The sequence below is a fragment of the Pongo pygmaeus genome, chromosome 4, assembly GCF_028885625.2.
Source record: "Pongo pygmaeus isolate AG05252 chromosome 4, NHGRI_mPonPyg2-v2.0_pri, whole genome shotgun sequence".
Classification (NCBI taxonomy): domain Eukaryota; kingdom Metazoa; phylum Chordata; class Mammalia; order Primates; family Hominidae; genus Pongo; species Pongo pygmaeus.
In genome coordinates this window covers 66,388,522-66,409,338 of record NC_072377.2, presented here as the reverse complement: position 1 = coordinate 66,409,338, position 20,817 = coordinate 66,388,522, and the positions used below count along the sequence as shown (strand labels likewise).

The following is a 20,817-nucleotide window of genomic DNA, read 5'->3' as shown; positions in this document are numbered from 1 at the left end:
GTGTAGTTATACCAAGAAAGTAGTGATTAGCTCTATCAGTTAAGAAGTTGAGGAGAAAAAAAGGTGAGGAAAACAACCAAGGATTTTAAAGGGCCTTTTAAAAGGAATTAAACATAAGCAGGAGTATGCCAGTTGATGGGAGAAGGAGAAGACATTAAACTTGAGAAACAGCAGGGAGTTCCTTAAAGAGTAGGGTAGAGTAGGGTAGAGAAGAGTAGGGTAGCCTAAGGAGGCAAAGCTAGAAAGTTGGGCTGGGCCCAAATCAGGAAGCCTTGCATAGTATGCCAAGGAGTTAGACCTACTGTTGGCCAGTGCTCCCAGAAAGTGTGACTAAAAATTGATCCCTTCAGTTTTCAAGGTGGCCAGGAGAATTACTGTTTGATCATAGGGTATGTGTATGTTTGATTTTATAACAAACTGTCAGTTTTCAAACATGATTGTATCATTTTCACCCCAACCAGGACTGTATAAAAGTTGTGGGTGCTCCAGTGATGGCTGTTGTCAATCTTTTAAATTTAAGCCATTTTAATGGGTGTGTAGTGGTATCTCATTGTGGTTCCACTGATTACTAGTGTTGTTAAGTATATTTTCATATATTTAAAACGTGTGTTACAGAGTGCCTGTTCAAGATTTCTGCCCAATATTTGTTAGCTTCTTTTTTATAACACTGAGTTGAGGTGTTCTTTATATAGCCTAGATACAATTCCTTTGTCAGATATATGTACTATGATTATTTTCTCCTAGTCTTTTGATTTCCTAATGTTCTCTTATAATGAGCATTAGAATTTAATTCTGATTAAATCTGATTAATCTGTATTTTTCCTTTACAGATTGTTCTGTCTCCTGTCTACCTCAAAATTGCAAAGATATTCCATTGTTTTTTTCTTCTAGAAGCACAACAGTTTGGCTTTTATGTCTAGTCTATGATCCATCTTAAATTAATATTTGTGTATGATGTGAGGCAGGGAACAATTTTTCCCCATATGGATATTAAGTTATTCCAGAACCATTTGCTAAAAAGATTTTCCATTCCTAATTGTGTTGTTTTGATGTCATTGTTAAAAACCAACTGGTTGTACAGTATCTACTTTTTGGACTTTTGTTTTTTCCATTGATTTATTTACCCAGTATCCTAATGCCAGTATCATACTGTCTAGATAACTATAGTTTTAAAGTAATTCTTAAAGTCAGACAGTATTAGCCCTTTAATTTTCATCTCCTTTTTCATGGCTGCTTTCAGCTATTCTAGGTCTTTCACATTTCCAAATACATTTTCAAATCAGCATGTTGATTTCTACCAAAAAAGTCTGATGTGGTTTTAACTGGATATTTATTTTATTAAGTCTACAAATCAGTGGTTCACAAAATATGGGCTATGAACCATCAGCATCAGCATCATCCAGGAACATGTTATAAATGCAAATATTCAGGCCCTACCCCAAAACTAGTGGATCAAAAACTCTAAGCTTGGGGTCCAGCAATCTGTGTTTTAACAAGTCTTTCAGGTGATGCAGATGCAAAACAAAAGCATAAGAACTACTGTGGATCAGTTCGGGAAGAATGAATACATTAGCAATATTGTACATTCCAATCCATGAACAGATACTTCTCCCCATTTATTTAGGTCTTATTTAATTTATCTTACCAACATTTTGTAGTTTTGAGTACACAGATCTTACACATGTTTTGCTCACTAAATTCCATAGTATTCTATGTTTTCTAATACTGTTGTAAATGACATTCTAATGGCTGCTGGCTAACCTTTAGCAATAATATATAGGAGATATGAAAAGAAGTTTTTTTGGAGTTGGGTATTCACTAAAAGATCTGAAAAAAAAATCTAGTTTCTGGATCCAGTTGTCAACTTGGAAGGAAGACAGTGGACAGAGGAACATGATGAAGTGCACCAGGAACATAAGATCAGCAAAATCTAGACTGTGACAAACTCTATAGGCCAACTGGGCTGGGTTTTTTAACACATAAATTTGTAAGGAAGTAAAAGACACGGAAGAGGATAGACTGAAAGATTTAAAACAAATATGAAGCTTTTACGAAATGGACAAGTCTAAACTATAATGTACATTTAGGTGAAAAAACTATTTTAAATGAGAGGAAATGATTACTATAAAAGTTGGCTTAAGGTTTTCTTTTGTCAGGAGAGAGAAGGTTGTGATTAGGAGGGATATATGGGGCTGAAGTAGATGGCAAAGTTCTATTTCTTGACCTGGGTGGAATTTGCCTTATAATTTCACAGCTTAATAACTAAATAAGCTATTTTTTCGTTATGGTTTATAAATATACGTTTTACTTTACATTAAGAAAAATTTTTTCCTCTTAATATGATGTATCTAGAATTTGGATTTGAAGAGTGTAAAAGTTACAGTGGTAAGAACTGTGTTTGATAAAAACTAAAGTGTGCCTAATGAAGTGGTTGTTCACTTGAGGCAGGGATACTAGTGTGGATAAAGTCAAAGAACTGGGCAGCTAAAATTTGGGAAGGCATTGAAAGGAGAAGACCATATTCCAGGTTCTAATCTCGGCCATCAGTAAGATAGACTTGCTTGGATGTTGGCAAGCATAAAAATGATGGTCAGGTACAGAGAAATATACATGGATTACAAAGGTCCTCCACTCTCTTGGGCCCATAAACAAAGACTATTTGGGGAAGCAAGAAGCAGCTGAACTCACTTTCTTTACGTGGGGTGTGGGAAAGCGAGCACAACTTACTTCAAGGAAAAAAAGGAACTCACTATCTTGCAGGCACAGACGGATTTCAGTTGAGGTTATGTGGTAGAGAAAGTTTCCAGGAAAATATTAATGGTGAATGGTAAGTTGCTAACAAAGAAACAGAAATTCCTGAAACACAATGGAAAGGGCCAAGAGGAAGGAAAAGAGTGTGTATGTGTGTGTGTGTGTGTGTGTGTGTATTAGGGAGGGTACAAAGCAGCATAAAGAACAATGTGATTAATAGTACACTAAAAGGGAGGCAACAAAAGAGGGCTCATTTTGGATAATCAAAATTAACAAGAGTGAGCTCAGGGATGGAAGGACTTGGTGTGTTCTGGCTAGAGATTGTTTGAGGTGCTGAAATTACCTAAAATTCACAGAAGTTGTGCCCGAGGCCCAACTATTGCAATTGCCTCCATTAATCACTTTGCATATTAATGTTTCTATGAATAAGGCTTTCAAAGTTCTGAGGATGGAGGAAGCAAATGATAACAGTAGCTCTTATTATGACCAAGAGAAGGAGAATCAGAAGGCTCTTCAATCCATCCTTCACTGTAAACTACTGGGCATACTTCTGAATCCTGGATCACACTGCCTTTTATTTTTCCCCCCAAAACAGCTTTTATTCCAAATTTTATCAATGTTGGAAAGAAGGGTCTGTGAAAAGTAGGCCAAGGCAGAAGCAATATACAAAGCTAGAAATGGGTCAAGAGATGTACTCAGTCAGACCCTGGCCGAATGAACATTGATGGGTTCAGTGTATGACAAATGTATGGAGCAAGTAAAGATAAGCATACCAGTTGAGGTATCATCATTATTCTGCTCTAGAGCACTCCACCTCCCAACAAATGGGGATTGAGTATTGGAGCCCATTTATGTTGTCATCAGGGCTTGTAGTAGTGACGGAATAGGCAACAGAACAGAGGAGGGAAGTCCTAAATAGTAGAAGAAAGGGAATGCCTCTAGACAAAAAGTAAACAAGGCAATATACTAATGCATTTAGAGACTCTCCTTTTATGAAATTACTTCTTATAAAATAACTTTAGAAGTCTTTATGTATTTTTAAAATTAAAATTATAATTTTTATAAAATAATCTATATAAAAATTATGTTGTAAAACACATATACCATAGCATTTCTATGTCTTTTTATTGTTTATCACTGACCACAAATTTTTAAGTTTTAAATAAAAAGTCAACTAATAATTACTGTTATAAAATAATTGTTAATTCTGTATTTTAAAGTTTCTTTGGATACTTGATGGATTTAAATACATAATATTAAGGGAAACATAAGAGCATGATTTGGACAGGACAAAGAGATTCAGTGTTTCTCAAACTTTTCCACAAAAGCTTGAGTATTGGCACAGAGAACCCCCAGGACCCAGGGGAAATGAGCTGGTGCAAACTGGTCCAAGTTCAGACTTTCTATAGAGTGTTTTAATTTTGTTTTAAATTTTTATTATTTCACTTTAAAATTTATACAAATTTTATATTCCATAATATGAGCATTTATTTTATCATATTTTTTTTAATAATATAGGTTTATATATTAATTTATTATAAAATGTTTTAAGTTATTTTTTATGATGGAATAAAATCAACACTTTGGGAAAATACATCATAGTTTTTCTGAAGCTTCGTATATCCTTTGGAATATATACTCCTAAATGATATCTTCCTTGTGTAGTCTTACCTCCATAGTAGGTGGAGTCTTTCTTGTTCTTCTAATCCAAGCTAGAAAGAAAAATAATATTTAAATGTCAGTTTCCCATAATTTACACAAATATTTTTACCCATAAAACAAATTTTTTTGAGTACCTACTCTATATTATTTTAGGTACCGGAGATACAGCAGGGAATAAAACAGATTAAGTCCCTTCTCTACTGTAGCACATGTACTACCGAAGGGGTTGCAGAAAATAAACACACAAACATATGTTTGGTGGTGATATGTGTCATGAAGAGAATATAATAGTGTAGAGAAGATAAAGAAGGGACAGTTTCATATGTTTAAAATGACACCTCCTAATCATCTCAATTCAACTGGGTATATTTATGGCATACAAGCCAAACCAAAATACAGCAAACTTCAAGACAATATCAAAATTATATTATTCTGGAAATTTGAATTAGTTATTGTTCAACTGATAAAGGAAGGGACTTAGAAAAGTTTTCATTTACAGAGATTTCTTTTCTGATTTGCTCCAGCAAGCAGCTACTCAATGGTTGAAAAATATCATCAGGCCTTAGCTCTAACACTTGGGAGATGGGCTGCAGAGCTAGAGCCCACATTTGTTAAGTGGCTGCTGGGGCCTGGGTACTCTGCTGGATGCTTTGCAGCAATGGGAAGGGAGTGGGGCAGCTGCCTTTAGGGAAGTTATCAGAATCACATGGAAGACAGTATAGTATAGTGCTTATGAGATTCTAAAGTCAGATCTTCTGAGTTCAAATCCCAGCTTCATCACTTACTGTCTGTGTCACCTGGAGCAAGTTATTTAATTTTCTAAGCATCAGGCTTCTCATCTACAAAATGGAAATTATAAAAGTATCTACACTTCAGGGTTGTTCTGAAAATTATATAAGATAACATACATAAATGCTTACTTTGAAGCCTGGCACATAAGTCTAAGTTATTAGTATAATTATTACTATTATTCAATAAACCTCTTAAAAATAGGACCCCAAAAAAAAAGATCAATAATATCTGCTTAGCCTGCAATGTTGTATAGGAGACTGTGAGAAAATATATTGTAGGGAATATGATCTTGAGGGCCATTGTTTTATCATTTTAGTTGATTCACTCTTCACTACAAAATTGAAGAAATAGAAATAAAATGACTTCCTCAAATTTATACATTAAGTAGTAATGGTTGTATTTGAATTCAGATCTGACCCTGTCTCTGGCTCTAAAAACCATCCACGCTCAACTAAGCAGTCTTTCAAAGTTTACGAACAACATGCAAAGAACATTAAACCAGAAAGAGGAAGCCAGGCTAGGTGTGACCTTAACTACATGTTAGAAAAATAAGAATTATTGATCCCATTTTAGAGATTTGGAAACTGAGGCCCAGAGAGATGAAGAAACTTTCCTAATGCCATATAATTAGCGACTGGGAATTAAACCCTGGTTGAACTGGCTCTAAAGTCTTAGCTTTATCCATTCACAGCCACTCTCTCTTGTGACCAGCTCTAACAGCCGGCCTTATTCATCTAGGCACAGACTGTCACTGACTTACAGTAGTTTGACTTAGGATTTTCGACTTTTTCATGGTGTGAAACCATTCTGTTTTTCATTTCAGTACTTACTCAATGAATTACATAAGTTATTCAAAACTTTATTATAAAATAAGCTTTGTGTTAGATGATTTTGCCCAACTGTAGGTTAATGTAAGTGTTCTGAACACATTTAAAGTAGGCTAGGCTAAGCTATGATGTTCAGTAGTCTAGGTGTATTAAATGCATTTTCTACATGATGATATTTTCAACATATGATAGGCTTATTGGGACATAACCTCACTGTAAACCAAGGATCATCTGTAATAGCACCAAGACCTGTCTTCATAAAAAGCCCAGCACTTAATGGTTTGTGGGGGTGGAAACAGCAACATTCAACTGCGGGCTTGGGATCAGTCATTTCCCCCTGCTCTATTCTCTCTTGCACTTATCCATTACATGTATCTCCAATACAGTTCCAGTGTTCTCCATTCTCTACTACTGTTTCTAAACTTCTACCCTTGTTATTCTTTCTGCATTCTGTTTCCTTCTTTCTCTTTTTTGAGACAGTCTCACTCTGTCACCCAGGCTGTAGTGCAATGGTGTGGTCTCAGGTCACTGCAACTTCTGTCTCCCGGATTCAAGTGATTCTCCGGCATCAGCCTCCCAAGTAGCTGAGATTACAAGTGCTCGCTACCATGCCCAGCTAATTTTTGTATTTTTTGTAGAGATGGGGTTTCACCATGTTGGCCACGCTGGTCTTGAACTCCTGACCTTCAGTGATCTGCCCACCTTGGCCTCCCAAACTGCTGGAATTATAGGCGTGAGCCACTGCACCCAGCCTGCATTCTGTTTCTATTAGCTTCTACTCCTATTTGGCCAATTACTAGCCAAAACTTGTACAGATTTTTTTTTTTTTTTTGAGATGGTGTCTCACTCTGTTGCCAGGCTGGACTGCAGTGACGCAATCTCGGCTCACTGCAACCTCCGACTCCCTGGTTCAAGCAATTCTCCTGTCTCAGCCCCCCAAGTAGCTGGGACTACAGGCACTCGCCACCACGCCCAGCTAATTTTTGTATTTTTAGTAGAGATGGGGTTTCACCATGTTGGCCAGAATGGTCTCGATCTCTTGACCTTGTGATCCGCTCGCCTCAGCCTCCCAAAGTCCTGGGATTACAGGCATGAGCCACTGCGCCTGGCCAACTTGCAAATGTTTTTATCTCCCTTGTGAGTCTGTAAGGTTGTCAAAGGCAGGAGGTACCACGGGAGATTTATTTTTCTGTCATTTTAAGTACCTACTCTTTTAGGGTATTTACTCTTTTAAATGCTTTAAAAGAGTTGGTACTTTAAAAATTATTGAATGAATATTTCTTCTGAAAAATATTTGTTCTATCAGGATTTTGATCTTTATTAGAAAATCCAGCTTAGCAATACCACAATTCCTTTGTGTAGTCAAGGAAATAAGTGACTTCGGGAATTTTTCAGTTGCCTCTTTATGGCCCAAATTAAAGTTACTTAGATTCAGGCCAAGATGGACGACTAGAAGCAGCTAGGGTACGTGGTCTCATGGAGAGCAACCAAAGGGGCGAGTAAATATAGCCCCTTCAACTGAAACATCCAGGTACTCGCATTGGGACTAATCAAGGAAACAACTCGACCCCTGGAGAATGAAGAAAAGCAAGACAGCACAACAGTCCACCCTGGAGCGACATGGAGCCAGGGGAACCTCCCCCACCTAGGGAAGTGGTGAGTATTCGAATGTGTGACCCTGGGAAACCATGCTTCTCCCATGGATCTTTGCAACCCTGAGTCAGGAGATCTCCTCCTAAACCCACTCCACCAGGGCCGTTGGTCTGACACAGAGCTGTGTGGACTCTTGGCAGAGCAGCCACTCAGGCATGCACAGAGGCGTAGAAGCTCTACATACTTAGGCTCCAGGCTTCCTGGCAAGAGTGACTGCAGCTCTGTCAAGGCAGAAGGTTGGACCTCTGTACATCCCCTAGGAAGAAGGCTGAATTGAGGGGGCTAAGCAGTGATGGTCCGCAGGCCCCACTTCCACAGTGCCTCACAGGACAAGACCCACTGGCTTAGAATTCCAGCCAACCACTGGCAACAGTGTCACCCCCTACCTGGGACAGAGTTCCTTGGGGGAGGGAAGGGCTGCCATCTTTGCTGTTTGGATAACTCAGCAGTTCCAACCTGTGAACTTTGGAGAGTCCAAACCGACCAGAAACAAAAGGGATCTCCCAGCACAGCACAGTTGTTCTACCAAAATGTGGCCAGGCTGCTTCTTTAAAGTGGGCCCCTGATCTGTTCCTCCTCACTGGGCAGGAGCTCCCCACTGGGGCCTCCAGCCACCCTGCCCATGTTCTCAGGCTGACAGAGATTTGAGAACTTCCTGAGACAGAGCTCCCAGAGGGAGAGTTAGGCCGCCATCTTTGCTGTTTGGGTGACATAGCCATTCCAGCCTCCAGGCTTTGGAGAGTCCAAGTTGACCAGGGATGGAAGCGGTATCCCAGCACAGCATAGCTGCTCTATGAAAGCATAGCTAGACTGCTTCTTTAAGCAAGTCTCTGATCCTGTTCCTCCTAAATGGGTGAGATCTCCTAACTGGGGTCTCTAGCCCCCTCCTACAAGTGCATTCAGGCCGGCAACAGGTCTGTACCTCCCTGGGAAGGAGCTCCCAGAGAAAGGCGCAGGTTGCCATCTTTGCTGTTTCGCAGCCTTCATTGGTGATACCTACAGGTACTGGAAAATTCAAGGTGACTAGGGACTGGAGTAGATCCCCAGAAAACTGCAGTAGCCCTACGGAAAACTTACCAGACTATTAAAAGAAACAAACAAACTAAAAAATAAAAACCCATCCAAAGGTCAGCAACTTCAAAGATCAAAGGTAGATAAGTCCACAAAGATGAGGAAGAATCAGTGCAAGAACACTGAAAACTCAAAAAGCCAGAGTGGCCTCTTTCCTCCAAACGACCGCATCACCTCCCCAGAAAGGGCTCAGAACTGGGCTGAAGCTGAGATGGCTGAAATGACAGAAGTAGAATTCAGAATATGAATAAAAACAAAGTTCACTGAGCTAATGGAGCATGTTGTAACCCAATGCAAAGAAGCTAAAAATCGTGATACAACATTGCAGAGGCTGATGGACAAAACAGCCAGTATAAAGAAGAATGTAACCAACCTGATAGAGCTGAAAAACATAATACAAGAATTTCATAATGCAATCACAAGTATTAATAACAGAATATACCAAGTGAAGGAAAGGATCTGAGTTTGAAAACTGTCTTCCTAAGACAGGCAGACAAGAATAGACAAAAAAGAATGAAAAAGAATGAACAAAACCTCTGAGAAATATGGGATTATGTAAACACACCAAATCTGATTGTTTGGTGTATCTAAAAGATATGGGGTATCACTGACCCCATAGAGAGAAAAACCATCAGAGAATATTATAAACACCTTTATCCACATAAACTAGAAAGTCTAGAAGAAATTGATAAATTCCTGGACACCTACACCATCCCAGGACTGAACCAGGAGGAAACTGAATCCCTAAACAGACCAATAACAAGTTCTGAAATTGAGGCAGTAATAAATAGCCTACCAACCAAAAAAAGCCCAGGACCAGACAGATTCATAGCTGAATTCTACCAGATGTACAAAGAAGAGCTGGAACTATTCCTACTAAAACTATTCCAAAAAATTAAAAAGGAGGGACTCCTCCCTAACTCATTCTATGAGGCCAGAATCACCATGATACCAAAACCTGGCAGTGTTTGATACCACAAAAAAAGGAAAACTTCAGGCCAATATCCTTGATGAATGTCAATGCAAAAATCCTCAACAAAGTACCAGCAAACTGAATACAGTAGCACATCAAAAAGCTTATCCACCACAATCAAGTTGGCTTTATCCCTGGGACACAAGGCTGGTTCAATATATGCAAATCAATAAATGTGATTCATCACATAAACAGAACTAAAGACAAGAACCACATGATTATCTCAACAGATGCAGAAAAGGCTGTCAATTAAAATCAGCATTCCTTCATGTTAAAAACTCTTAATAAACTAGGCATTGAAGGAACATACCTTAAAATAATAAGAGCCATATATGACAAATCCACTGCTGATATATGGAATGGGCAAAAGCTAGAAGCATTCCTGTGATGGTTAATATTCAGTGTCAACGGGATTGGATTAAAGGATGCAGTGTATTGTTCCTGGGTGTGTCTGTGAGGGCGTTGCCAAAGGAGATTAACATTGAAGTCAGTGGACTGGGAGAGGCAGACCCACTTTCAGTCTGGGTGGGTACCATCTAATCAGCTGCCAGCATGGCTAGAATAAAGCAGGCAGAAGAAAGTGGAATGAGCAGACTTGCTGAGTCTTCTGGCCTTCCTCTTTCTCCCATGCTGGATGCTTCCTGCTCTCGAACTTCAGACTCCAAGTTCTTCAGTTTTTAGACTCTTGAACTTACACCAGTGATTTGCCAGGGACTTTTGGGCCTTCAGCTGCAGATTGAAGGCTGCATTGTCAGCTTCCCTACTTTTGAGGTTTTGGGACTCAGACTTGCTTCCTTGCTCCTCAGCTGCAGATGGCCTATTGTGGGACTTCACCTTGTGATCGTGTGAGTCAATTCTCCTAATAAACTCCCCTTCTTATATTCATATATCCTATTAGTTCTGTCCCTTTAGAGAACTCTGACTAATACAATTCCCCTTGAAAACTGGCACAAGACAAGGATGCCCTCTCTCACTACTTGTATTCAACATAGTATAGGAAGTTCTGGCCAGGGAAATCAGGCAAGAGAAAAAAAGTAAAGGGCATCCAAATAGGAAGACAGGAAGTCAAACTATCCCTGTTTGCAGATGACATGGTCCTGTATCTAGAAAACCCCACTGCCTCAGCCCAAAAGCTTCTTGAGCTGATAAGCAACTTCAGCAAAGTCTCAGGATACAAAATCAATGTGCAAAAATTGCTAGCACTCCTATACACCAATAAAACTCAAGCAGAGAGCCAAATTACAAACAAACTCCCATTCACAATTGCCACAAAAAGAATAAAGTACCTAGGAATACAGTGGAGGTGAAAGATCTCGATAAGGAGAACTACAAACCACTGCCCAAAAATCAGAGATGACACAAACAAATGGAAAAACATTCAATGTGCACGGACTGGAAGAATCAATATTGCTAAAATGGCCATACTGCCCAAAGCAATTTACAGATTCAATGCTATTCCCATTAAATTACCACTGACATTCTTCACAGAACTAGAAAAAAAATTTTAAAATTCATATGGAACCAAAAAGAGCCTGAATAGCCAAGGCAATGCTAAGCAAAACAAACAAAACAAAAAACAAACAAACAAAAAACACAAAGCTGGAGGCATCACACTACCCAACTTCAAACTATACTACAGAGCTATGATAACCAAAACAGCATGGTACTGATACAAGAACAGACACATAGACCAATGAAACAGAATAGAGTCCAGAAATAAGACTGCACACCTACACCTATCTGATCAACAAACCTGACACAAACAAGCAATGGGGAAAGAATTTCTTATGCAATAAATGGTGCTGGGATAACTGGCTAGCCATATGCAGAAAATTGGAATTGGACCACTTCCTTACACACACACAAAAATTAACTCAAGATGGATTAAAGACTTAAATGTAAAACCCAAAACTACAAAACCCTGGAAGACAACTTAGGCAATACCATTGAGGATATAGAAATGGGCAAAGATTTCATGAGAAGACACCAATTTTCAAAACAAAATTTGCAATTTTGTTGCAATTGCAACAAAAGCAAAAATGGACAAATGGAATTAAACTAAAGAACTTTTGCACAGCAAAAGAAACTATCAACAAAGTCAACAGACAACCTACAGACTGGAAGACAATTTTTACCAACTATGCATCTGACAGAGGTCTAATATTCAGCATCTGTAAGAAACTTAAACAAATTTACAAGAAAATAAAATAAACAACCCCATTAAAAAGTATGCAAAAGACATGAGCAGACACTTCTCAAAAGAAGACATACATGTGGTCAACAATCATAAAATAAAAAGCTCATTACTGATCATTAAAGAAATGCAAATCACACCATCTCACACCAGTCAGAATGCCTATTATTAAAAAGTCAAAAAATAACGGACACTGGCAAGGTTGCAGAGAAAAAGGAATGCTATACATTGTTGGTGGGAGTGTAAATTGGTTCAACCATTGTAGAAGAGAGTGTGAGATTCCTCAAAGACCTAAAGACAGAAATACCATTTGACCTAGCAATCCCATTACTTGGTATAAACCTAGAGGAATATAAATCATTCTATTATAAACACACATGCATGTGTATGTTTATTGCAGCACTATTCACAATAGCAAAGACATGGAATCAACCTGAATGTTCATCAGCAATAGACTGGATAAAGAAAATGTGGTAAATATACACCATGGAATACATGCAGCCATAAAAAATAACAAGATCATGCCTTTGCAGGGACATGGATGGAGCCAGAAGCCATTATCCTTAGGAAACTAACACAGGAACAGAAAACCAAATAAAGCATGTTCTCACTTATAAGTAGGAGCTAAATTATGAGAACACATGGACACCTAGAGAGGAACAACACACACTGGAGCCTATTGGAGGGTGGAGGATGGGAGGAGGGAGAGGATCAGGAAAAATAACTAATGGGTACTAGGCTTAACACTTGGGTGATTAAATAATCTGCACATCAAAATCTCTGGACACACATTTACTTATGTAACAAACCTGCATATGTACCCCTGAACTTAAAATAAAAGTTTTTTAAAAATAAAGTTACTTATGTATAATTATGAATTTTTTTCTAGAAAAGAGCTTCCTTTTAAAATAACTCAACATGAACTATATATCTATAAAAGGTTTTCAGCAATATATCTTCAGTTTTAATGTAGAGTAGAAGTTAATTCTAGTTTTAGAAAAATCAACTTCTAGGACAGGTGTCAGCAAAGTATAGCCTGCAAGCCAAGTTCAGCCCACCATTTTTTACATTTTTTTAATGGTTGCAAAAACATCAAAAGACAAACAATATTTCATGACATGAAAATCATAAAGAATTCAAAATTTCAGTGTCTAGAAATAAGGTTGATTGGAACACAGACAAATATTTGTTTACATATTATTTGTGGCTGCTTCTGTGCTACAACATCAGAGTTGAGTAATTGTAACTGACTAAGTGGCCCATAAAAAACCTAAAATATTTACCATCTGGACCTTTAAAGAAAAAGTTTGCCAACTCCTGTGCCAGGGCTATGATTAAGTATAATCCCTTTAGTGAAAAATACATATTTTGATGCAAAAACACTTTCATATTATTTAAAATAAAAATAATTATTGATTATTATACTTTTAACTAATGATTACCATGTATTCTGGAGTCTATGAATACACACCAGTGGGTAAAGACCGTGCTGAAAAAGTATAATGGCATAATGCACCCTTATCGTCACCATGAGAAAAACAACTCTAAATAACAATCTGCCCTACTGATGAGTCTATAAAATGGCATTTTCAGTTCTCTTGTAAGGCTGAAAAAAAAAAAATACTTCAACTGAATACAAATCATTAAAAAAATTCCAAAGTAGTTAAAGAGGTTGGAGAAACTCTGTTATATGTTTTCTAAAGCTTACTGGTTTTGCATAAGTTTATAAAATTCATCCATTGATATAAGAATGTAATAGAACTTAAATACTGAATGTATTATAATAAATATCACCTAGTCTATTTACTGTCAGGGTACTTCTTTAAGCTTCATTTTCAATGACCATTTAATGAATCTTGGTTTTATACAGACACATAAACATTATTACTGAAATAAGCTTGTATATTTATAATTGTACAATAACCAGATACTTGAAATGTCCTGTTGAGATGATGAATGATGCCACTACTATTTGTTATGCATCCTGTAAAGGTTACAGCTGGAAATGCTCAACGTGACCGCTTATTTGTAAAATCATATCCAATTTCCCAACTACTACATACAACAAATGACCAGCTGAAGTTTGTGTTAATATCAAGATATTACTTTGTTGTTTTTGTTAACTTCAAACCAGTCTGAAACTGAACCATTATCCAATTATAAATTATATAATTTTGCCACTGCTAGTGATATTTATGTGGTGAAATCTGTATCAGTCCTCATTATAATGTAAACATTGTTTGAAATGAATTTAGCAAGATAACTGGACAGTTTACACCTTATGATCCTAGCATTCTTTCATCAATATTCATTTGCATTCTCATCAGTATGCACGGGATTTTCACTAAACTTTAATATTCCTATTGGAATATAAGCCACTATAATAAGATTAAAGGTGAGTATGCAAATTAAAGCACTCTTTAATCACTTAAAGAGACTAGAAGAATGAAGCAAGAAAATACTTCATGAAGCATACACTCTTCAAATCTCCATAGGTGCTAAAAATGGCAAATACACCTTTAGAAGCGTTGTCAAATAGAGGCTAAAGTAAATGAAATACTCTATCACCAGATCCAGTAGGTAACCATTCAGAACCAAAATTACGGAAAGGTTATAAATAGTCTGCATCCAAAAGATATTACATTAGAAATATGTGCTTACGTCACTTACAGAAGAGACTGTAATAAAGCCTCATCTTTAAAAAAATGATCTTTGCTAGTTCTGAGTGCTGACATTTCATAAAGGACTATAAAAATAAGAGATCCACAGTTTTTACTATAAAAATCCTTCAAAGGATATATTATGAAACAAATCATTTTCCAATTATTGACTTTTAAGGATATCTTAGGGATATTATTAAATTAAGTTGGCATCTTTAAATTACAAATTTTGTGGTGCTCATGGCTATTACTGTCTTTTTTCTTAATCAACTTTATTGAGGTATAATTTACAAAATACTGTGAGCCATTTCAAGTGTGCAATTCCACAACTTCTAACAAAAATATTTACAATCCTGTGATTAGCACCACAATCAACAGATAGAACATTTCCATCACCTACAAAAGTTCCCCAGTCTGTTTACATAGAAACACCCACCTTACCCTACCCATAGTCCCCAGGCAATGAGTGATACTCTTAAGGTAGCCTACACAACCACCACCTCCTGGTATTCATACATTTGTATTATCTCTTCTCCTTGAGTGAGGGTAGGACCCATGACTTCTAATTATAAGAACATGACAAAGGTGATGGGATATATGTGCTCATGTGATTACATTATATAAGATTATGGTGCTCATCTTGGCTGGAGTATTTTTCCCCCTGGCTGGCTGTAAGGAAAATGTGGTCATATTGGGAAACACCATTGGCAAGAAATTGCCAGTGACCTCTAGGACTCAGTGTGGTCTTTGGCCAACAACCAGTGAAAAAGTGAAGCTCTCAGTCTTACAACAGCAATGAACTGAATGCTGCCAACAACCACACAAGTGGGATGGTAGAGCTTTTCCTAATCAAGTCTCTAGATGAGAACCCAGCCTTGGGTTGATTACAGCTTAGTGAAACCCTTAACTAAAGAACCTAGCTAGGCTATGCTTGGGCTCCTGATGCACAGAAACTGTAAGATAATAAATGTGTCTTATTTTAAGCTATTATTATTGTGGTAATGTTGACATACAGCAATAAAAACAAACACAATGAGCATATCAGCAGTTCATTATTTTTTATTGATGTGTAGTATTCCTTTGCATGCAAGTATAACAATTTGTTTATCCTCTCACTTGTTGGACATTTTAGTGGTTTTCAGTTTTTGGCTATTATGAATAAAGCTGCTGGGAAAATTTGGGTACAAGAATTTGGTTGGACTTATGTCTCTGGGTGAATACTTAGCCATAAAATGTCCAGGTTGTAGGATGTGTGTATGTTTAAACTGATAAAGAACTAATAAACTGTTTTCCAAACTAGTTGTAACATTTTACACCCTAGTCAGAGATATATGAAAGTTTCAGGTACTTTACATCTTCATGAATGTATTGTCAGTTTTGTTGGTATTATCAATTTCTAAAATATTAGTCAGTCTAGTTGTATGTAGTGGTACTTCACTGTTGTTTTCATTAGTATCCCTTGATGACTACTGATTTTATGTATTGTCTTAGTCTGCTTCGGCTGCCATAACAAACCACCACAGACTGAGTGGCTTAAACAACAGAAAGTTATTTTCTCACAGTTCTGGAGGCTGGAAGTCTGAGATCAAGATGTCAGTATAGTCAGCTTCTTTCTGGGGCCTCTTCTCATGGCTTGTAGGCAGCCATCTTCTCAGTGTGTACCCATATGACTTCTTTTTTTGTGCATGCTCAGGGAGAGAGTACAGCTCTCTGGTGCCTCTTCTCCTACGGGCACTAATATCATCATTAAGGCCTCACCCTCATGACCTCATCTAACTCTAATTACCTTCCCAAAGGTCCCATATTTCTAAATACCACTGTATTTAGAGTTAGGGCTTCAACACATGAATGGGGTAGAAGAGTGTCGGGGAACCACATTTAGTCCACACCATAAATCCTCTTTGGTAAAGTGTCTGTTTATACTTTTTGCCCATTTTAAAATTAATGTTTCTCTCACTGAGGTATGACAGTTCTTTACATATTCTGAATACAAGTTCGATGTTAGACATGTATGGCAAATTTTTCTCCCTGTCTATGGCTTGTATTTTCCTTTGCTCTAATAAATCTGTTAAAAATAAGAATCTGTAAAATTTTGGTGAAGTCCAATTTATCATTTTTTTTAAAGTTTGTGTTTTTGGGGTCCTATTTAATAGTTTTTTGACTACTCATAATTGAAAGATTTTTGTTCATCTTTTTCTTCTAAAAGTTTACTAGTTTTAGCTTTATATTTAGGTCTGTGATAAATCCCAAGTTAAATTTCTTGGGGGATTATATAAGGTAATGTTCAAGGTTTATATTTTTTCCATATGGAAATTTAGTTATTCAACACAAGCTATTGAAAAGAATTTTCCTTGCTACTGAAAAATCAATTGACCATACAAGTGTGAGAAAATTTCTGGATATTCAGGTTGGTTCCATTAATTGTATAATTATCCTTACATCAGTACCAAACCACCTGGATAAATGTAGATTTATATTAAGTTAAATTCTCCAATCTTGTTCTTTCTCCAAAAAAGCTTTGAGTATTCTAGGTTCTCTGCATTTTAATACAAAATTTAAAATCAGCATACCACTTCCAAAAAGGCCGTTAGTATTTTGATTGGAGGGCAATGAATTTACAGATCAATTTGAAGGGAAATAATGTCTTTTAAATATTAACTCTTCTTATGTATGAAAATTGTACATCTATTTAAGTCTTCTTTAATTTTTCTCAGCAATATTTCATATTTTTCTTTTCTTCCTTTCTTTTTTTTTTAAGAGATAGGATCTTGCTGTGTCACCCAGGCTGGAGAGCTGTGGAGTGATTGCAGCTCACTATAACCTCAAACTTCTGGGCTCAAGTGATTCTCCCATCTCAGGCTCTTGAGTAGGCTGGGAAGTCTACAGGTGCACACCACCACACCTGGCTAAAGTGCTTACTTTTTGTAGAGACAAAGTGTCGCTATGTTGCCCAGGTTGGACTGCAAGTCCTGGCCTCAAGTGATCCTCCCACTTTAGCCTCGCAAAGTACTAGGATTACAGCCATGAGCCACCTCACCCGGCTGATATTTTATGTTTTTCAATGTAAAGGTCTTGGATATATTTTTGTAAATTTATCCCTAAATCTTCAAGTTTTTAATAGTATTTGAAGTAATATAATTTAAATTTTTACTTAGAAATTGTTTGGTATTATTATGTATACATATAATTGATTTTATATTCCCCTGTATCTTAAAAAGTTACAAAATTCACTTAATTTTTACATACTTTTTGTAGATTGTCTACATGTAATCATGTCATCTGTTTCTTATCTGTATTCATTTCATTTATTGTTATTGCTTTATTGCACTGACAAGAATTTCCAAGATGATATGAAATGTAAATAGTCAAAGAAGATATCCTTGTCTTGTTCCCAATCTTAGGGGGAAAGTGTTCTGCCTTTCACCATTGAATGTGAGGTTAACTGTAAGTTTTCTTCCCCCCTTAATGTCCTTTATCAGGTTGAGGCGCTTCTTTTCTATTTTAAGTTTGTGGAGAGTTTTTAATCATAAATGTATATTGAATTTTGTCAATTCTTTTCTGTGCCAACTGGAATTAACTCATGATTTTTCTTTTTGTTATTATGCTGAATATAGATGGATTTTCAAATGTTAAACCAATCTGTATTACTGGGATAAACTCCACATGGTCATGGTATACTGCCCTTTTTATATATTGCTGGATTCAGGTTGCTAATATTTTATTAGTGATTTCTACATCTATGTTTATGTAGGATACTGGTTTGTAGTATCTCTTTATTGTTTCTGTCAGGTTGCTATCAGGTTAAACAGGGCCTAATAAAATGAGTAGAGAAGTATTCCTATCTCCCACATTTCTGGAAAGAATATGTGGCCCATCCTGGTGAATGTTCCATGAGCATATGGAAAAAAATGTGCATTTTACAATTGCTCAGTGGAATGTCCTATGTCAATTGGGTCATGTTGTTTGATGTAGCTATCTTCTATATATATCATTCTGACAACTTCTGCTTTTTGTGTGGCATTTCTAGACCACTTAAATTTACTGTACCTATTTACATAGGTTTAAATCTACAGATTTTTTATACCTATATTCATAGCAGCATTATTCACAATAATCAAAAGGGGGAAGCAACTCCAGTGTCCATCATTCGATGAATGGATAAACAACATGTGGTATCTATATACAATGGAATATTATTCAGCCCAAAAAAGGAATGAAATTCTGATATATCCTGTAACATGGATGAACCATGAAGACATTATGCTGAGGGAAATAAATAAGCCAGACACAAAAAGGGCAAATACTGTATGATTCAATTTCTATGACGTACTTAGAGTAGTCAGATTCATAGTGACAAAAAGTAGAATGGTGGTTGCCAAAGACTGGGAGAAAGGAGGAAATGGAGAGTCGTTTTTCAATGGGCATGAAGTTTCAGTTTGGGAAGATGAAAAAAGTTCTGGCGATGAATGCTGCTGATAATTGCAAACAGTGAATGTACCTACAGCCACTGAACTGTATACTTAAAAATGGCTAAAATGGAAATTTTTATGTTATATATACTTTACCACAATGAAAAGGGAGGATAATTTAAAAATAAAATCAATCAATGTAATAAATCATATTAACAGAATGAAAGAAAATAATCATAAAAATAATCTCAATAAATGAAGAAAACACATTTGACAAAATCCAACAGCATTCATGATAAAAATGCCCAGCAACCTAGGAATAGAAGAGAGCTTTTTAATCTTGACAGCAGGCATCTAAAAAACCTTACAGCTAATATAATTTCACCTAACAGTGAAAAACTGAATGCTTTCCCGCTAAGATCAAGAACAAGGCAAAGTTGTTCACTTTTACCAGTTCTATTCATCACTATTGTGGAGGTTCCTTGCCAGTGCAGTAAGGCAAGAAAAAACAAAGGCTTACGCATGAGAATAGAAGAAACAGAAGGAAAAGATTGTTTATGCAGACAACCACAAAAAGTTTACAGTAAAGATGATACAATTGATAAGTGAGTTTAACAATGTCACTTAAAAGTACACAGTTGATATACAAAATCAATTGTATTTCTATGTATTATCAATGAATAATTTGAAATTCAAATAGAAAACAACTAGCAATAGCACCAAAAAAATCAAGAAACACTTAGGTATTAATTTAATAAAACATGTGCAAGATCTACAGTTGAAAACTACAGGCCGGAGGGGTGGCTCACACCTGTAATCCCAGCACTTTTGGGAGGCCGAGGTGGGCAGATCACTTGAGGTCAGGAGTTCGAGACCAGCCTGGCCAACATGGTGAAATCCCATCTCCACCAAAAATGGAAAATTAGCCAGACGTGATGGTGTGTGCTTGTAATCCCAGCTACTCATGAGGCTGAGGCAGGAGAATTGCTTGAACCCAGGAGGTAGAGTTTGCAGTAAGCAACAAAAATAAACAATGGGGAATGAAAACTCTATTCAATAAATGGTGCTGGGATAACTGGCTAGCCATACATAGACAAATGCAAGTTGACCCTTACCTTTCACCGTATACAAAAATTAACTCAAGATGGTTTAAAGACTTAAATGTAAGACATCAAAGTATAATATCCAGAATCTACAAGAAACTTTAATAAATCAAAAAGAAAAAAAAACCATTAAAAAGTGGGGAAAAGGCATGAACAAACACTTCTCAAAAGATATACACATGGCCAACAAACATGAAAAAATACTCAATATCACGAATCATCTGAGAAATGCAAAATCAAAACCACAATGAGATACCATCTTACACCAGTCAGAATGGCTATTATTAAAAGTCAAAAAATAAGAGATGTTGGTGAAGTTGCAAAGAAATGGGAACACTTATACACTGTTGGTGGGACTATAAATTAGTTCAGCCTAAGTGGAAAGCAGTTTGGTGATTCTCAAAGAACTACTAATAAAAATAGAACTATCACTTGACTCAGCAATCCCATTACTGAGTATACATCCAAAGAAAAATAAATCATTCTACCATAAAGACACATGCATTTGCACGGTTATCACAGCACTATTCACAATAGCAAAAAAGTGGAATCAACTTAGATATCCATCAATTGTAGACTGGATAAAGAAAATGTGGTACATATACAGCATGGAATAGTATGCAGCCATAAGAAAGGATGAAGTTACGTCCTTTGCAGCAACATGGATGCATCAGGAGGCCATAATCCGAACTGAATTAATGCAGAAACAGAAAACCAAATAC

General features: G+C 36.7%; 1 protein-coding gene across 1 annotated transcript in view; it reads right to left on the bottom strand.

Annotated features, from left to right (window-relative positions):
* The window catches only part of NDUFAF2 (NADH:ubiquinone oxidoreductase complex assembly factor 2), a 212,879-nt gene that overhangs the window by 49,929 nt on the left and 142,133 nt on the right, over positions 1 to 20,817 (bottom strand). The window contains exon 3 of the mRNA XM_054487847.2: positions 4,423 to 4,463. Coding sequence (XP_054343822.1) covers positions 4,423 to 4,463 — 41 coding nt within the window. The remainder of the gene's footprint in view (positions 1 to 4,422; positions 4,464 to 20,817) is intronic.